The 12,840-nt window shown below is 54.6% G+C and overlaps 6 protein-coding genes across 6 annotated transcripts; 4 read left to right on the top strand and 2 right to left on the bottom strand.

Annotated features, from left to right (window-relative positions):
* Window positions 1-100: 100 nt before the first annotated feature.
* On the top strand, window positions 101-775 carry BZA70DRAFT_269569 (uncharacterized protein; the record flags this gene model as incomplete). The annotated part of the gene is made up of 1 exon (XM_064911222.1): window positions 101-775. One exon carries the CDS (start codon window positions 101-103, stop codon window positions 773-775), a length of 675 nt encoding a protein of 224 aa, XP_064765992.1.
* Window positions 776-1,528: 753 nt separating this feature from the next.
* Window positions 1,529-3,327, top strand: BZA70DRAFT_284382 (ribonuclease T2-like protein). The gene has a single exon (XM_064913598.1). It carries the CDS (start codon window positions 1,704-1,706, stop codon window positions 3,183-3,185), a length of 1,482 nt encoding a protein of 493 aa, XP_064765991.1. The 5' UTR covers window positions 1,529-1,703; the 3' UTR covers window positions 3,186-3,327.
* A 3-nt stretch (window positions 3,328-3,330) lies between these two features.
* On the bottom strand, window positions 3,331-5,214 carry BZA70DRAFT_307654 (molybdenum cofactor CnxF; the record flags this gene model as incomplete). The annotated part of the gene is made up of 2 exons (XM_064914835.1): window positions 3,482-5,214; window positions 3,331-3,348 (listed from the first exon to the last, which is right to left on the bottom strand). The coding sequence occupies exons 1-2, from the start codon at window positions 4,739-4,741 to the stop codon at window positions 3,331-3,333; spliced, it is 1,278 nt and encodes a 425-aa protein (XP_064765990.1). The 5' UTR covers window positions 4,742-5,214.
* BZA70DRAFT_88110 (mannosyl-oligosaccharide alpha-1,2-mannosidase-like protein) lies at window positions 4,910-7,296 on the top strand. The gene is made up of 3 exons (XM_064915502.1): window positions 4,910-5,305; window positions 5,388-7,036; window positions 7,093-7,296. Exons 1-3 carry the CDS (start codon window positions 5,223-5,225, stop codon window positions 7,116-7,118), a joined length of 1,758 nt encoding a protein of 585 aa, XP_064765989.1. The 5' UTR covers window positions 4,910-5,222; the 3' UTR covers window positions 7,119-7,296.
* Window positions 7,297-7,793: 497 nt separating this feature from the next.
* BZA70DRAFT_291763 (uncharacterized protein) lies at window positions 7,794-10,839 on the top strand (the record flags this gene model as incomplete). Its single annotated transcript, XM_064914329.1, has 5 exons — window positions 7,794-7,801; window positions 7,867-7,992; window positions 8,062-8,191; window positions 8,253-8,421; window positions 8,477-10,839. The coding sequence occupies 5 exons, from the start codon at window positions 7,794-7,796 to the stop codon at window positions 10,837-10,839; spliced, it is 2,796 nt and encodes a 931-aa protein (XP_064765988.1).
* Window positions 10,840-11,004: 165 nt separating this feature from the next.
* On the bottom strand, window positions 11,005-12,733 carry BZA70DRAFT_284377 (adenosine kinase). Its single transcript, XM_064913597.1, has 7 exons — window positions 12,505-12,733; window positions 12,422-12,437; window positions 12,189-12,339; window positions 11,649-12,134; window positions 11,378-11,577; window positions 11,190-11,303; window positions 11,005-11,127 (listed from the first exon to the last, which is right to left on the bottom strand). Exons 1-7 carry the CDS (start codon window positions 12,542-12,544, stop codon window positions 11,094-11,096), a joined length of 1,041 nt encoding a protein of 346 aa, XP_064765987.1. The 5' UTR covers window positions 12,545-12,733; the 3' UTR covers window positions 11,005-11,093.
* Between the last annotated feature and the right edge of the window lie 107 nt (window positions 12,734-12,840).

Here is a 12,840-nt window from a genome sequence, read left to right as displayed (position 1 = left end):
TCGCTATCAGCTATCAGCATCAGCGTCAGCGTGGTTTATTGCAGCTGCTCCTACTACTCTTCTATATAGAGATACATACATATATTCACTCTACAGCACCATGTCATCAGCTAAACCGGCACTCAAAGTAACCTCGGCAAACGGCGCCCCGGTGTCCTTCACCGACGCCGCCGGCAACGAAGTTCCCATCACAAAAATCCTCCCCGACGACGTCAAGGCTGCAATGGGCTCGAACCCGTCTACTCCGCCGCCGTCGTTGAAAAAGAAAACAGTCAGCTTCCACGAAGACACGAAGCCGCCGTCAGAAGACACGCCTACTCGGAACGGCAACGCGAAGATAAGGCGCAGCAGCAGCAGCAGCAGCGAACCGAACGAGTACGCAGTTCTCATGCTCGACTACCTCATGGCGCTCATCCCATTGACGACCGCCTACGCAATCTTTGACATTCTCGTGCGCAAGCAGTACCAAGAAGAACTCCTGCTGGAGACACTACCGAAACGGAGCCTGATCACGTTCGGCGTCCTGTTTGTGCTGCACTCGGTCATCCACCCGAGCCACACCAAGATCGGGTTCCAGATGCTGCTGATGCTGGCGTTTGTCGTGCTCGGCGCGTATTTGCTGACGGTCGTCAACGAGGCGAGTTATCTGCAAATCATCAGTCGGGCGCCGCCGGTGGGCACGCTGCTGGTGTGGTTGTGTGTCGAGCTCGAGTATTACTTTAGTTTATCGGCTATTGTGACGGTTTTGTTTGTTTCGTATCTGGTGAAGGTCTGAGGAGTGCAATTGCTGCATTTGTGTTGTTGTTTTGTAGTTTGATGTTTAATTCGCATGTTGACGCGTTGCAGTTCAGTGCAGTTGATAGCCAGCGTGCTCTTCTGCTCTCTATATTCGCTGGCTGCTGCACTGCCGTCTGCCTTCTTCTTCCTCATTTGCCTCTTCCTCATTTGCCTCTTCCTCCTTGCCTTCGCTGTACATTTATTCCAGTTGTTTAATACTTTGTTTGATTGTTTGGGACTCTCCTGCTGCATCTGCTGCATCTCGCTGCATATTGTCTACACTTGCCATGTCTATATACACAGCTTCCACCTACTTTCTCTCGGCAGTATACAATAGACTCCAGTACACAATAGACTCCAGTACACAATAGACTCCAGCACAACAGCCACTAAACCACATCAGACTACCTCCCGGTGGCTCTCCATAAAACGCAGGCAACACCGGTGGCGGCGCACAGGACGACAGCTAAAAGCGCCTCTGGGGAAGCGAAGGCCCGACGCTCGCCGCCGGGGCCTCTTCGATCCCAGATCCGCTCTGTTTACTCCGACAAACAGGCGAACCGCGAACAGCAGCGCGGCCCGAGAAACGTGAGAAAAAGGCCGGGCGCGGACGGGGAAGTGGAGGAAGCGGAAATGGGTAAACATCGGAGTACCCCGGGAGACGTCTTCAGAGTCACTGCGGTCGAGTGCAGTGATGGCGAACACGCGTTAATTGGGAGTTTGCTGGTCTTGGCCGGGCTTCACCGAGCGCAGTTGTCGTCATTGTTGACATCGCCTTCCTCCGGTATTTACGCAAGAAAAGCTTTGAAAGAGATCCTGGTTCTGTTCTGAGGTGTTCTTGAATATATAAAGATCTCGGGCTGCCGTCGTAGTCGCTTCTTTTCATCCTCATCCTCACCACCTCATCCCATCTTCTCTCATCACACATGCCTTCCTACACATACGCCCCCTACCGCGACGACGAAAAGGCCCAGTACCGCTCCCTCGAGCAGGAGGAGCTCGCCTTCTCCGAGCCTGCGCCCCGCCGCTCCCGCCGCGGCCGCACCTTCATGACCTTCGTCGTCGCCGCCCTCCTCGCCGGCGCCGTCTACGCGACCTTCTCCGGCGCCATCAGCGACGTCTCCGACAAGGCCCCGGCCTACATCCACTCCAAGGTCGGCCCCCTCGTCGGCAAGCTCTTCAACTCCGCCGTCCCCCACCGCTCGCAGCCGACCGTCCACCGCAAGTTCGGCTCGCGCGTCTCCACCGCCCACTCCTGTCCCGCCCAGAAGGAGTTCTCTTGCCACCTCGCGACGCCCATCCCCGACGACGTCGACACCTGCTGCGTCAACGCCCCCGGCGGCCAGCTCCTGCTCGCCCAGTTCTGGGACTTTGCGCCCGCCGTCGGCCCCGCCGACAAGTGGACCCTCCACGGTCTCTGGCCCGATAACTGCGACGGCTCGTTCGACCAGTTCTGCGACGCCACGCGTGTCGTCAACTCGGTCGAGACCATCTTCACCGCCGCCGGCGCCACCGAGCTTCTCTCGACCATGCGCGAGTCCTGGAAGGCCTACCAGGGCGCCGACGACAGACTCTGGACCCACGAGTGGAACAAGCATGGCACTTGCATCTCCACCCTCGCGCCCCAGTGCTACGGCCCCGAGGACAACACCACCGCTACCCCGATGGTCGAGTACTTCTCGCGCGCGGTCGATCTCCACTCTACTCTTGATACCTTCGGTGCTCTCTCTGATGCCGGCATCGTCCCTGCTTTCGACGCCACCTTCAACAAGTCTGACATCCTCTCCGCCATCTCTTCCTCCATCTCCGACAACCACAACGTCACCCTCGGCTGCACCAAGTCCGGCGTCCTCACCGAGGTCTGGTACCACTTCAACGTCATGGGCCGCGCCCAGGACGGCGAGTACCTCTTCGCCGACCCCGACGGAACCAAGGACTCGTGCCCCGAGACCGGCATCAAGTACCTCCCCAAGATCGTCCGTCCTCCCCGCCCTGAGCGCCCTCACCCGACTCCCAACCCGGACAGCAAGCCTTTCGAGGGCAAGGGATACGTCATCGTCGACGACGGATCCGAGGGATGCCTGATCACCAGCGGCCAGTGGTACTCCGCCGGCACCTGCGCCACTTTCCACGGCACCCCTTCCACCCTCGGCGGCGTCGAGCTCGCTTCCTCGCGCGGCCCTTGCGCTGTCAACCTCCAGGGCCGTCTCGTGTGCGACTACAGCATCACCAACGCGACTTCGTTCGAGGTCGGCGACAACGGCGAGCTCGTCTACGACGGCAAGTCGTCCTGGGGCGCGATCCAGCCCGCCAAGGGATGGCTCAAGGAGGGTCTCTGGGCTGGCAATGGCCCTGCCGAGCTTGATCTCTCGGTCGAGGTTGAGTTGCACTGGAGAGGACTTTTGTGAATTACCAAGCACGAATAACTACATACATCTATATACTTTAATGTCTTTTGCTTTTAACTAGTTTTTGGGTCTTTTGTTTTTTGTATTTCATATACACGGAGAATACGGACATGGCTTTGTACAAATTAAATTCATTCTTTCAATCCTATTCTTGTGCCCATACCTAGTCAATCAATTTTACCACTCAACACATCAATAGTACTCACGGACTTTGACATATATTCATCATCATCACATCTAGTACTCTGGAAACGTAGGATCAACAAGTTTAGACCAGGCAGACAATCCCCCGCGACGTTGAACGTCTTTTCCGCGTTTAAATTCTCGCGGATCCATTTAACTGCCGTGCGTGAGTCATTGCCGTACCGACAGACGATGTAGTTTGTGCGTTGATCCTCCAGCATCGCGATCTGTTCTGAACTGAGCTTGCCGGAGAGGAAATGGGATAGAGGGATATGTATCGACCCCGGCAACGCGCAGATTTCAAACTGCGTCTTGTCGCGCACATCAATCAGATGAACCTGTTCCTGCTTGTTGAGGACCCGCGCGAGGTCGGCGACGGGGATCGAGTACTGCGCCATATCGGGGTACGACTGTGCCGTATGGCAGAACTCGGCGTAGTCGAACTTTGCAACTGTTTGTTTGGTAATTTCAGGCTGCGCGCCACAGACTTTACAGCTCTGCTGCCGCCTGCGCATGCGGATCGTGCGGAACGGTCGCGCGCTCATGGTGTTGAAGAGAAGCATGCCTGGGATTTCGCCGTAGAGCTCAGGATGTGCTCGCGCCGCCAGGAGTTTGATGGCTTCCAAAGCTTGCAGCACGCCCGCGGTGCCGACTACAGGACCGACAATGCCGGCGTCGGAGCAAGCGTCGACGTAGGAGGGCGGCGAGGGGAAGATACATCTGTAGCATGGCGCGTCGGCGCGGTCGGGTGATGCGTAGTGTGTGCGGTTGAGGACGAGGAGCTGTGCTTCTGTGCGCAGCGCAGAGGCAGACACGAGCGGGATGTCGAGGATGCTGGTGGCGTCGCCGAGGAGGTATCGCGACATTGGCGAGTCGGTGCAGTCGAGCACGACATCATACCCTGCGACGATCTCGAGCGCGATGTCGGCCGTGAGGGCGTGCGGGTAGGCGGTGTACGCGAGCGATGGGTTGCGCTGGCGAAGGTGTGAAACTGCCGCGTCGACCTTGAGGAGACCGACGTCGGCGACGGTGTAGAGAGTTTGTCGGGGCAGGTTCGAGAGCGAGACGGTGTCGTGGTCGACGATGCCGATTCTGCCTACGCCTGCGCCGGCAAGGTAGAGAAGGGCGGGAGAACCGAGGCCGCCTGCGCCGACGACGAGGACGGAGGAGGCGCGGAGGGAGAGTTGGCCGGGTTTGCCGAGTTCGGGGACGAGCATTTGTCTGCCATAGCGGGTGTATTCGTCGAGGGAGAGGATGGAGGAGGAGGGATCTGAGGATGAGGAGGAGGATGGAGGTGAGGAAGAGACGGACAAGGAGTCTAGTTCGCGTTGCAGGAGACTGATCTGCGCTTGAAGTTGAGCCCGTCTATCCATTTGCTGTGTGTTTACAGTCCTGGATTCATACTGTTTATAAAGAAGAGGAATTACTCGTGAAGAAGAACAGAGGAGGTTGGAATCTAAGTTGGAATCTACGATATCAAAGAGATCAGTGCACCGACCGACCTTGATCTGAGCACCCCGTCCACCTTCCCTGCTCCCGGCCACCCGCACAACTCCGTCGACAACTATCTACACTCCACCGACGATGCTCTGAAAGTGACGAGATCCACGGCTTTGGTAGAATCAATTTTATTCCAAATCCGAAAGAATGGACGAAAGCGCAGAGACGCGCCGCAAGCCGCACATCCAAAACATCCTCGTTCGCCGTCACACTGAGCCCGGTCTTGCAGCAGCCTTTTGTTCTTCTTGATTTGCTTTGAAGTTGTGTTGTTGTGGTTGTTGTTGTTGCTGTAGTTGTTAGCTGCTGCTCTTGAGAATACCTGCTCTTCATCTCTTCTAGCAGAGTCGTGCGGATATGGTCTGGACTGCTCCGAAACGACGAGGCCGCACACTGCGGATCCTCCGCATGTACTATACTCCATACCGTCGCTTCATCCTGTTCGTCTCCTCGTCTTCTGTTGCTCTAATCTGAATGATCTTGAGCTTTTTGATATCGAGTGGTCTTCTAACATTCATACAGCTACGCTCTTGCGCTCCTCGTCATCATCCGCTATCTATATCTCTCCTTCCACACCACCCACCCTACAGTCCAATTCAACTTCAAAGAACACCCTCTCCCGCACTCCGCCACCCTGCGCAGCCAAGCGCGCGCCGACGAAATAAAAAAGGAGTTCAAATGGGCCTTTGACCGCTACCGAGCCGTCGCGTGGGGCAAAGACGAAGTCCTCCCGGTCTCGGGCGGCTTCAAGACCACGCGCAACGGCTTCGCGGCCACGCTCGTCGACTCGCTCACCACCGCGCTCGTCATGAACCTGACGCAGGAAGCCACGCTCACGCTCGACTACGTGCTCAACAAACTCGATTTCTCAAAACACGACGAAAAAGACTACCTCATGGACCCGTTCGAGACGACGATCCGATACCTGGGCTCGCTTGTCTCGGCAGCTGATATCCTGGCCTCGACCGACATCTTTGGGCCGATTCCCAATCAAGAAAAGTACCGCACCGCGTGCCTCGAAAAAGCAATTGACCTCGCTCACATCATCGCGCCCGCATACGACACCCCGACAGGCATTCCCTGGCCTCGCGTCGATCTGTCGCGCAAAATCGGCGTGCACGAGGACAGCGATCCCGAGTACGCCTCCATGAGCCGCGAGGTGTCGCCCACGCTCGGTCCGGCGCGGATCGGCTCGAACTGGCTTGAAAACTACCGGCTTTCGAAACTCGTGGGAAATAAGGAGTACGTCACGAACGCGACGCGGTCGTGGTCGTCGCTGGTGTGGAATTCCAACGACGAGCTCTTTGACGGGTTGATCAGCTCGCCTATCGACGCGTTCACGGGCTACGCCGTCGGGAAATCCGTGTCGTTGGGTGCGGGACATGACTCGTACTACGAGTATCTCATCAAGGCCGCGATCCTCGCGCCGTCCGATAAGCACGCGTCCATGTACTCTCACCGCTGGGAACAGGCCATGCAGTCTACAAGACTACATCTCGCGCACCGCGGCTCCGCGCCTCAGTCATACACCTCCGACGGCCATCGTCCTGAGAACGGGTACCTGTTCATCGCCCACGTGGAATCGGATCTGTACTACAACGAGATGGGCCATCTAACCTGCTTCCTTCCTGGCAATCTTCTTCTCGGCGGCAAGTTCCTCAGCCGACCGGACTTGATCGACTTTGGCCTCGACGTGCTCGACACCTGCCATGCTACATACGTCATGCCCACAAACCTAGGCCCCGAGTCCTTCGTCTGGGAAGCGTACAGTAAAGAGAGCGAAGAGCTCGACGGCGGCATGGAGACCGTGCGCTGGGCGATCGAAAAACCGGGTCCACACGAGCTCGAGCAAGTCCGCAAACTTGGCTTCTGGGTCTCGGACGCGCGATACTTTCTCCGGCCCGAGGTCATCGAGTCGTATTACTACGCCTTCCGCATCACCGGCGACGAGAAGTACCGGGAGTGGGCATGGGCGGCGTACACTGGTCTCAAGCGGTTCTGCAAGGCGAAGTTTGGATACGGCGAGGTGCAGGACGTGACGTTGCCGGATGGGGGAGGGACGGTTGTGGATTCATCCGAAAGCTTCTTTTTGGCGGAGACGTTGAAGTATCTGTTTATGATCTTTGATGATCCGGAGAGAATGCCGCTTGATAAATGGGTGTTTAGTACTGGTACGTTCTTGTTGCTGTTGTTGTTCTGTCTTCATTGCTAACATTTTCTTCACTAGAGGCTCACCCCTTCCGCATTGACTGAGTCCACACCACTCCCCAGCTGGCACAACTGAGTATTCTAAAATAGTTTGGCAAATACAATAAAACACCGAGCATACAAAGATCAGGACAGACAATGAGAATCGCCGCATCAACCGCGGCGGTCTCCTTTGCGCTGAAGTAAACAATTACGTAACCAACCTCAGCGACGGAAAGACACAAACCACAGACAACGGGCGCTGAACTGAGACCAAAGACCACCATCGCTCCTTGTCGAGCCACAGACCGCAGCACCACTCCTCACGATGATTTCTATCCTGTCGCAGCAGGTTGACAAGTACTAGTTTACCGGGTGTGATTGTTTACGAATCAATCAATTAGCAGCTGCTGTGGGAGAACAGGTTTCAGTCCTTGCTTCTATCCGCGCGCCTTCCGAGTCCTCGAGATCTAGATCATCTTGACTGGGACACATGTCTTGTCTTGATCTGCTAGTTTTCTAACCTCTGAGTTTTAAATTCTTTAAAGAGAGAAAGAAGCGTGCGTGTGGGGGTATCGACCTGTTGCGTTGTGGTATGAGGATATAGTCGGCCAGGTATCAGAAAACTTGGACATCGACAACCACGAAGACGATAGTCAGAATTGCTCGAGCCTTTTCTTGAAGTGGCAATTACTCTACTCTCAGTTTTTTCAACCTTTGAATTGAATGCGGGTGAATCCAATGGCGCCGTAAGTGAATCGCTATATCAAACTGGGCGAGGATCCGATCTAACTAACGGCCTTGCTTTATACAGAAGAGATACTGAAATGCCCCGATCCGTCAAGGCCGGCGGTCCTATCGAGCAGAAACTGCGGGACCTGCGAGCATTGATAAAAGTCCGACCTCCGTATCACAAAGAGGTCGAGGAGCTTGTTATCCAGTACGTCAACCGCTTTCTCTGTGCGCTTTGAAAGTAAGAAGAAAGAGTACTAACAGTTGTCGTGGCTAGAATTCGCGAGGCTGCTATGCAGTCTGCGCTTGCTGATATTGAAGGTGCGAGTAAAGCCAATCTCGATAATGATCTGTGGATTAAAGTCCACCATCCAATGAACGAGGCGTACGCGAAATTGCTATCCAAGGTAATTCCTCTTTTCCCCTATCCTTCATAAACAAGCACGGTGTTAACAATGACATCGACAGATCGGACCGCAGATGAAGACAAAGCCGACCGAAGCGCGGAAACTACAGGAGTTTTACGTTAAATTTATAAAGTCGGCAATGTATTTTTATCGCAGCTACATCCAGGCTTTGGAAAACAAGTTTGGTGTTCAAGAGATCGTTCCTGTCGTGACTCGGATTCGCATGCAAGGTAAGCATATTTGCAATTCCCAAAATCGATTAATATAAACTGACATATGTACTAGTCGGTCGAGGTACACAAAAAGAACGCCCGAATGAGACGATACAAACCCTGGTGGTTCGGTCATGCCACAGGAGCTTGCTCAGTCTTGGTGATCTATCCCGCTACCGAGAGATCCACTCACTTGACTTCAGCGGCTCTTCATCTGATAAAGACTACCGGCCTGCGATCAACTACTACACCCTTGCAAAAGAACTAGTACCCCAAGACGGCTCGCCGTACAACCAATTCGCCGTCATCTCATCGCTTGAAGGAAGCGTGCTAGGTTCGACGTATCATTTCTACCGCTCGATGTGCGTCGAAGAGCCGTTCCCCACCGCCTCTGGCAATCTCGTTTTAAGCCTGCGGAAAACACTGAAAGGGTCCAGCGGGAACCTGGTTCCGAGAAATGAGAACGGGGGTGATTCGAGACGACGGGATGAGTTGGTAGTCGCAGCCTTGTTGGAAAAGTTTCTGCATTGGCACGCGCAGGTTACCTTACAGTCCTCTCCGAAGCTGAAAGACGCCGAGAGAGATAATTTCGTGGATATCGATAATCTGACTGCGGAGATCATTGCGCAGTTGGAGGCAGACTTGAAAGGACGGCGACTGACGACCGATATCCTGCAGCGGATGGTGATTATCAACGTGGCGGCGTATTACGTCTCCACGCTCGATGGGAGCATGAGCAATAATACGCAAGCAACAAATCAGTTTCTGGCGTTCAATTTGAAGTTCTTCCAAAGTCTGCTTGCAACAATGCTCTCGGAGATGGATGTCGTGCGTACGAGACAGGCCGTTGACGAGGTTCGCGACCGAGGTGTTTCTGCTGTTGCTAGGCGTCTGCTTCCCGCGGTACGGATATACTCGCTATGGATCAGGATTACTGTCGCGACGATACAACAAAAAAGTGTACCCGGAAACTTGACTAGTTTCAAGGACGCAGTCATCGGCGACCTTGCTGCGTTCTGGAACGAGTACTGTGATGCCATGTCGTCGGCCTCGATCGTATTCGGCAGCCTATCCTTTGAGAAAAACGACACGTTGCTTAAAGAGGATCTCGAGCTAATCGGATTCAAACCCTTACAGTCTGGCCTGACTGGTATCAGAGCAGAAGCTCTGTATAAGAACATCTCAGAGCTGGAGGCGTGTACAAGTCGCGCGCATCCCACCGAGGAAGCATTTTGGCGGATCTCCGACATCCTTGCGGACGCCGACGTGCTTGCGAATAAGGAGGAAGTACCAATCGTATACGAGGACGAAAAATACGTGTATTTCCCTCCGCCTGCGACTTCGACCCCAGCTGACGGCGCTGCGGCTGCTCCACCTCCGGACTTTAACTCGCAGCCTTTGTACCCCCATCCGTCATTGAGTCAAAACCAACCTCAAGCAGCGTTTGTGGATCCGGCTATTGCGTCGTTCGCGGATAAGAGGGGGAATACTGCAGCGGCGGCGGACCCGCTCGACTCGCGGATGATGAGTGCGATGGTGGATTCGCTTCTTGAAGACGAATTCGGGAATCCCGGGCAGCAGAGGAAAGATGATGAGTTGAAGAGAAATAGCGAGCAGGAAAATATAGAAAAGAACGGCGCGCAGGCGGGACCGACGTTTGGATCATTTTCCTCGCCCTGGCCTACAACCAGCATGCTTCCATCCATGCCCGCTACAACTACTCCCGCGTCGCCTGCCGGTCCGTCAACTTTCTCCGCCAATCAAAATCTGATGCAGCAGTTCTACAGCCCGTTGACGTCTGGCGGGGCGTTCAATTCCGTCGCTGGGACTTCGGACTACTTACACCAGCCATTCGCTCCTAATAATGGGTACTACGGATTCCCTGCGTCGTCAACCACCGCTGGCCCGGCACAATCTGCAGCGCAGCATCAGTTATATGGGGGTAATCCCCAACCCTCACAGACCTCTTTCGATCCGTTTATGACAGGTTTCTCTCCGTTTTCACAGCAACAGCGACAAAGCGAACTTCGTCCCGAGGCAAACAACAGATGGGACCTCGCGCAACCCGCTACTGGCTCCCCGTCAAACCATGCGTCGTCTTCAGCGGTAGGTGGCAGCAGTTTATCCGGGAAACCTGCGGCGTCGCAGTATAACCCCCCGCTGCAGTTCTTCCCTCCGCAGGTTGCGCGACAGAAATTCCGATCGTCGACAGGAAAACCCACGCCGCTCTCGTCTCCCGCCGCTGGTCCTACCTCTTCTTCCACTGGAAGCGGAAGCTCTGCAGTTGGTAGTAATATTAGCAACGCCAACCAGAGAAACAATGGAGGAGGAGGGACGATCTCGCCTATAGGAAGATCGTCACCGGCGAAGAAAGATCGCGTGATGGGAGGTGGGTCGAATGGGAAAACTGGAGGGGGAGTCGGACAGTTGTTTTAGCGAGCAGCTTTTGCGAATGAAATGAAATCAAATCTCAAGTCTGCGAGGTGCTTTCCGCGCTTCATTGTGTAGCTTGGTTGTATCTCCTCATTCCATATCGGTTCGGATTCATAAACTGAGAGGAATGAGAAGCGGTCTCTACGATACAGTTACGGGAATAATATTACAGTTTTAATTCTACGCAGGTCCCTTTTATATATACCAAACACGAAATAAACCTGAACAGCACGCGCTTACCCACACACGCGCAGTGTTTAAGCGGAGTAAGAGATCTTGGGGTAGGGATACCTATAAAACTGTTAGTTTTGCTGCAGGAGGTTATGAGGCAGAAGAAGAGGGGGGAGACGTACGCAGGGCCGTTGAGGCGGACGGTCCAGCTTGCGAGCCAGTGGCCGACGTCGACGGCTTCGTCGAAGGACTTGCCGCCGACCAAAGAGCCGACGAATCCACCGGCGAAGGAGTCACTGGACAGAAAGAGCGGTTAGTGAAACAGTGATGGGATAACAATGACGATGATGACGGTGAAAAGGAGGCTTACCCAGCACCGTTGGTGTCGACGATCTCGGAGGCGGCGATGGGGTTGATGGCGTAGACCTTTGAGCTGGTGACGCCGGTAGAGTCCGCGGTGACGACGACGGTGGAGTCGGCGCCCTGGGTGATGACGACGTGGCGGGGACGCTTGGCGTTGGCCTTAGGAAGGACGGCGATGGCCTTGGCGATTTCGGTGACATCAGTAGTCTAAATGCTTGAAATGTTAGTGAAAGGGTCCAGAGAGAGATTCGGGATATGGGGAAGGGGGTGAGACGCACGCCTAGGTTATGGGCCTCGGCGTAGGCGGCGGCCTCGCTCTCGTTGCCGATGACGATGTCCCAGTAGGGCGCGACGGAGTCCATCTGGTCCTTGAAGAACTGGCACAAGAACGGCGCCGACATGTTCATAGTGAAGAGCTTGTTAGTGGCAGCCGCGTGCTCGCCGAGGGCGAGGATGGCAGGCACGCAGACAGTCAAGTGGAATCCACCGACGTAGAAAGTCGACGCCTCCTCGACGTACTTCCACACCTCGGGCGACTTGAGGTGCTCGACCTTGTAGTGGTTCGCGGCCGAGAGGTCGGTGACGAGCGAGCGCGCGGCGCCGTTCTGGGTCACGATGACGGCGCACTTGCCGGTGGGGATGTCCTTCTCGACGCGGTAGGCGTTGAAGAGACCTTCCTTCTTGTTGGCCTCGCGGAGCATGTCGGCGAACTTGTCCTCGCCGACGCAGCCGCAGTAGACGACGGAGTCAGCAGGGAGGACGTACTTGATATCAGTTAGTAGAAAGAATCGGCATTATCTGTGCGTGTTGGCTCATACCTGGGCACCACGGGCGGTGTTCTGGGCAGCACCGCCGGCGAGGTATTTGGCATCATACTGCAGAATCTCGTCAAAGACAGGCATGTGCTTCTCCTCGGCGAGGATAGCGTCGTTGGCCTTCAGACCGTACTTCTCGAGGAACTCGGGAGGGCTAGTTATATCACATATCTCAGTTAGCATCAATGAATGACTGCGAAGTGTGAGCGTGAAGCTAAGCTTCCGAGGAAACTGACCAGGTAGCCTGAATGTCTAAACATGCAAAAGTAAAGATTAGCAAAAGACACACGGGCAAAACACAAAATACAAAAAGACACACCCAACAAGGGATTTCCAAGACAAAGCAGAGAGTATGGCATGTTTTTCAGTAGTTCAATTGATGTCGGTAGAGCACAATTGCAGGGAGAAGAAGGTGGTGGCCGTGGGTTTGCGTTCGAGGTTGGTTTGTGTGTTTGTATTAAATTTTTTGTTTTTATAATTTTGTTCAGGTGCTGGTGGGCTCAGTTGGCTGATGATTGAAGACGTGGACTTTTCTGCACCAAAACCATCTGTACATATTATAAAATACTACTCGCAACTCTACAATAACATAGTATATTCTAGATATTTGACAATACATCGTTGCTCTAACTAATCTCCTTTTCTTCAGTAAATA

This window comes from Myxozyma melibiosi (assembly GCF_037950935.1).
Source record: "Myxozyma melibiosi strain Phaff 52-87 chromosome Unknown BZA70scaffold_14, whole genome shotgun sequence".
NCBI lineage: Eukaryota > Fungi > Ascomycota > Lipomycetes > Lipomycetales > Lipomycetaceae > Myxozyma > Myxozyma melibiosi.
The sequence above is the reverse complement of the archived record's forward strand: the minus strand, read 5'-3'. Positions and strand labels throughout refer to the sequence as shown.

Coding starts and splice junctions, on each gene's coding strand:
- BZA70DRAFT_88110 (XM_064915502.1), top strand. CDS start 5,223: ATGGTCTGGACTGCTCCGAAACGACGAGGCCGCACACTGCGGATCCTC. Junction 5,306..5,387: donor CCATACCGTCGCTTCATCCT/GTTCGTCTCCTC, acceptor ACATTCATACAG/CTACGCTCTTGCGCTCCTCG. Junction 7,037..7,092: donor TAAATGGGTGTTTAGTACTG/GTACGTTCTTGT, acceptor TTTCTTCACTAG/AGGCTCACCCCTTCCGCATT.
- BZA70DRAFT_284377 (XM_064913597.1), bottom strand. CDS start 12,544: ATGCCATACTCTCTGCTTTGTCTTGGAAATCCCTTGTTGG. Junction 12,135..12,188: donor ACACCGCCCGTGGTGCCCAG/GTATGAGCCAAC, acceptor ACTGATATCAAG/TACGTCCTCCCTGCTGACTC. Junction 11,128..11,189: donor GTCCGCCTCAACGGCCCTGC/GTACGTCTCCCC, acceptor ACAGTTTTATAG/GTATCCCTACCCCAAGATCT.
- BZA70DRAFT_284382 (XM_064913598.1), top strand. CDS start 1,704: ATGCCTTCCTACACATACGCCCCCTACCGCGACGACGAAAAGGCCCAG.